The sequence below is a fragment of the Xylaria bambusicola genome, assembly GCF_022495145.1.
Source record: "Xylaria bambusicola strain CBS 139988 unplaced genomic scaffold F5B22scaffold_2, whole genome shotgun sequence".
Lineage (NCBI taxonomy): Eukaryota > Fungi > Ascomycota > Sordariomycetes > Xylariales > Xylariaceae > Xylaria > Xylaria bambusicola.
In genome coordinates, this window is record NW_025953555.1 from 459,066 (window position 1) to 462,064 (window position 2,999).

Below are 2,999 nucleotides of genomic sequence, written 5' to 3' on the forward strand. Positions count from 1 at the left end.
TTATGGCGTATAGCGGCCGACATCGCCGCCACCGCCAGACCAGGACCCAGTGAATCCGTTCTGCGAGATGATAGCTGTTCCATCAGCAAGACGCAGCGTAGCCCATGTGTCTTTGGAGCAGAGACCGAATGCCTGGAGGTTGGCAGGCGTCTTCGCAATCCAGTGCATGTAATCTATCACAGCGGAAGTTAAATCGTCAATATTTCGCTTCTTATATCATAGATCGCGGGACGCTTGTTCAACTTACTTTGACATTGATAGGCGCCTGCGCAAGATTGGTACCCAGGCCCGGAGAAGAATGCCCAACTGGCGGAGGCGTAGGTGTAGATATTAGAGCCCCCGTTGATGTAGTTCGCGAAGCCCATGCGACACCGCGTGTCGCCACCGCTACACCAGGAGAAATCTGGATCTCCCCAGTTGTTCACATCGGCGACCCAAGGGGCCGGTGGCGTTTGCTGTACGTGATCACCCTGGTCGTAGTTGGTTTCTGACTGCAGCATGGAGACGAGGACGTTGTTGGCATTGCGCAGGTTCAACTGGTAAAGCCACCACTACAATTCGCCAGAGTCAGTAATTACTCCTTGGGGTAAACCGGGTGCAGGTTTCGAGAGTAATGTACACTTCCTAAGACACACTTGTGGCTCTAACAGGCAATTATGGCCTCCAGGAACGTCTGCAATAGGAAGAAAATGACCGAGGGGTAACATACGTGCTCGCTGCCGAGAGCATGCAGCCAGGTGCCCTTTGTCGACTCAACGAGCGCACCGCCCTTGCCTGCAATGCTAGATCCACCGGAGAAGTCCTCAGTGATGTGGTCCGCGACCCAGTTCCAAACGTTCTCGACGTATGCGGAGGATGTGGGTGCAAAATGCATGCCGAGGAACGCGGCCTTGCACTCATTCTTGGCATCGGTGCAAGCGTTCGTCAGCGCTGAGGCTCCGCGCGTTCCTCCTACAGTTATCATCGAGTTCCACAGAGCCACTTGACCTGGTGAAGACCCCGCCATGTTGAACTGGACGATGATCGCGCCCGGAAGCACATCGCTAACGGTAAATCGCATATCCTGGATCTGTGCCGTGCCAACGTCGCCGGCGTTTCCGATAGCAACGACGGGGCGCGGGTTATTGGAATCCTTGAAGTTGGCGCCATTGCCCGTAATGGTTGCCCAGGCTTCACCTACGATACGAGAACCCTTCGGGATCAGGAGAGTATTGTCTACTCTATACTTACCGAACGGGAAGTAAGCGATTTTATTATTGTTAGCTGCAAATTGGAGGATCTGATTCAACACTCCCGACTCGTCTTTAGTGTTATCCCCCAGGACAGTGTGACCTCCGTTTTGATTAGGGTCCTTAATATTGATGAAGTCATTAATGGTATTCGAGGCATAGTTCGGCGCGGGCACGACAGGGAATTTACCGTTTGGCGCAAGCTGGCTGGGGCGACTATTTGTGGTTGTCGTCGCCCCATAAATTGGGTTGCGGCCAACTGTATTTCCGTAGGTAAAGGTATCGACATGGCTTTGAGCACCGAGTATTGTTCCTGATGGCCCCTGAGCAACAATAGATCCGGTATCCTTGCTCAGGTTCTCAATCAAGAACGAAGGAAATCCCGTAGTAACGAAGGTGATCCCAGAGTTTATAGATACAGCATCCACTAATGCGATCCAAGGGTCACCGCCTGTGTTTTGAACTCCTGTTCCGCAGGTTTCGAAGGTAGGGGCAAGTATACTGATAGTAGCGCCTCCAGAAATGAGCATGCCGACTGTGTTCTGGTAAAAGTAGATGGATTTACTACAATATTACTAATTAGCGCTCGCCGTTCAGAGGTCATTAGTTATTGTTTTAGAGCAGTGCGTCATTCCAGTTCGATAGTCTCAGGAAGAGGGGGAGGATTTGAAGAACTCACTATAATGCCTGTTGGTGTCCATCATGCCATATTCCATTCTATAATGCTACTATTAGTATCTCCGCAATAGTCCTGCTATGGGAAAGAAAGCACAACTCACTTGGCCACGTTCGACTCTCACATCTGCAAGGCCAAGAGTTGAACCTCGACCAAGCCTTATACCCGTATGCCCGTTTCCATTGCTAGAGGAAGCCATTGTAATCTTTATGTTTTGCAGCTGAGCTACTTGCGCTACACCCCACCACAGAGCAGTAAACGCATTTCCTATCATGTTTCAGCATCAACAATGGCAACAATCAACTCAAACAGGGTATTCACCTCCAGGAATACTCGTAGTATCAAGAACCAAGTTCTTCAGCCCAACGGCGAAGGACAACTCTCCGCTTACGCCTGTTGCGGGGTCCTGACCTATGTTCATTCGTATATCAGCTAAGACCTACTTGGAAGTACTGAAGTACTTGCAGTCTTACCAGATATAAGAGTTTGGTCGCCGGAGAAGCCTGCTGCTGCTTTGATGATCGGTGGCTATGAAGAAACGTGAGATTTAAACTTCAGAATCACGCTCTCCGAGCTCTAACGTACGTTGGTAGCGTCACCCATCAAGATTGTATCAGTCTACAGCGCTTGGAGTTAGTAGTCTGCACCTTGAATTGACTTGATATGGAAGATGAAGAGACAACAACGAGAGCCGCTTACATTCATACGTATTGTGGAGCTAATAGAATACGTCCCCGGTGGGATGTAAACCACCTGTTCATATGTTTAGCTTGCCCCCCCTATTCGGCGATCGTATAGCATACTCTTGGCTGGGAGGCTAGCCACTGCGGATGGCGAGTTCCGCCGTTTGTGCCGGCGTTGATTGCTCGCTGAATACCAGCGCCATCGCCTGGACTGACTGCCATGTAGACCGGATAGTTGAAGTCGCCATCGAGGTCCGGTGCGTAACCCCGTGGGCTCCCAGTGTGGTCAAAGTTGGCATACCAGAAGCTGGTTGCCCGAGCCGCTAAAACCGTATCATTGCCATCATCTTTCGGCATTGGCGAGGCGCCAACCCCGGCAAGCAGGAGCGAAGCCGCATACAGAAACTTCAT

At 51.0% G+C, this 2,999-nt stretch overlaps 1 protein-coding gene across 1 annotated transcript; it reads right to left on the minus strand.

Annotated features, from left to right (window-relative positions):
- F5B22DRAFT_641417 (glycoside hydrolase family 55 protein) lies at nucleotides 1-2,999 on the minus strand (the record flags this gene model as incomplete). Its single annotated transcript, XM_047977988.1, has 10 exons — nucleotides 1-173; nucleotides 248-551; nucleotides 710-1,793; nucleotides 1,909-1,946; nucleotides 2,009-2,172; nucleotides 2,227-2,316; nucleotides 2,379-2,433; nucleotides 2,491-2,523; nucleotides 2,605-2,658; nucleotides 2,709-2,999. The coding sequence occupies 10 exons, from the start codon at nucleotides 2,997-2,999 to the stop codon at nucleotides 1-3; spliced, it is 2,286 nt and encodes a 761-aa protein (XP_047835629.1).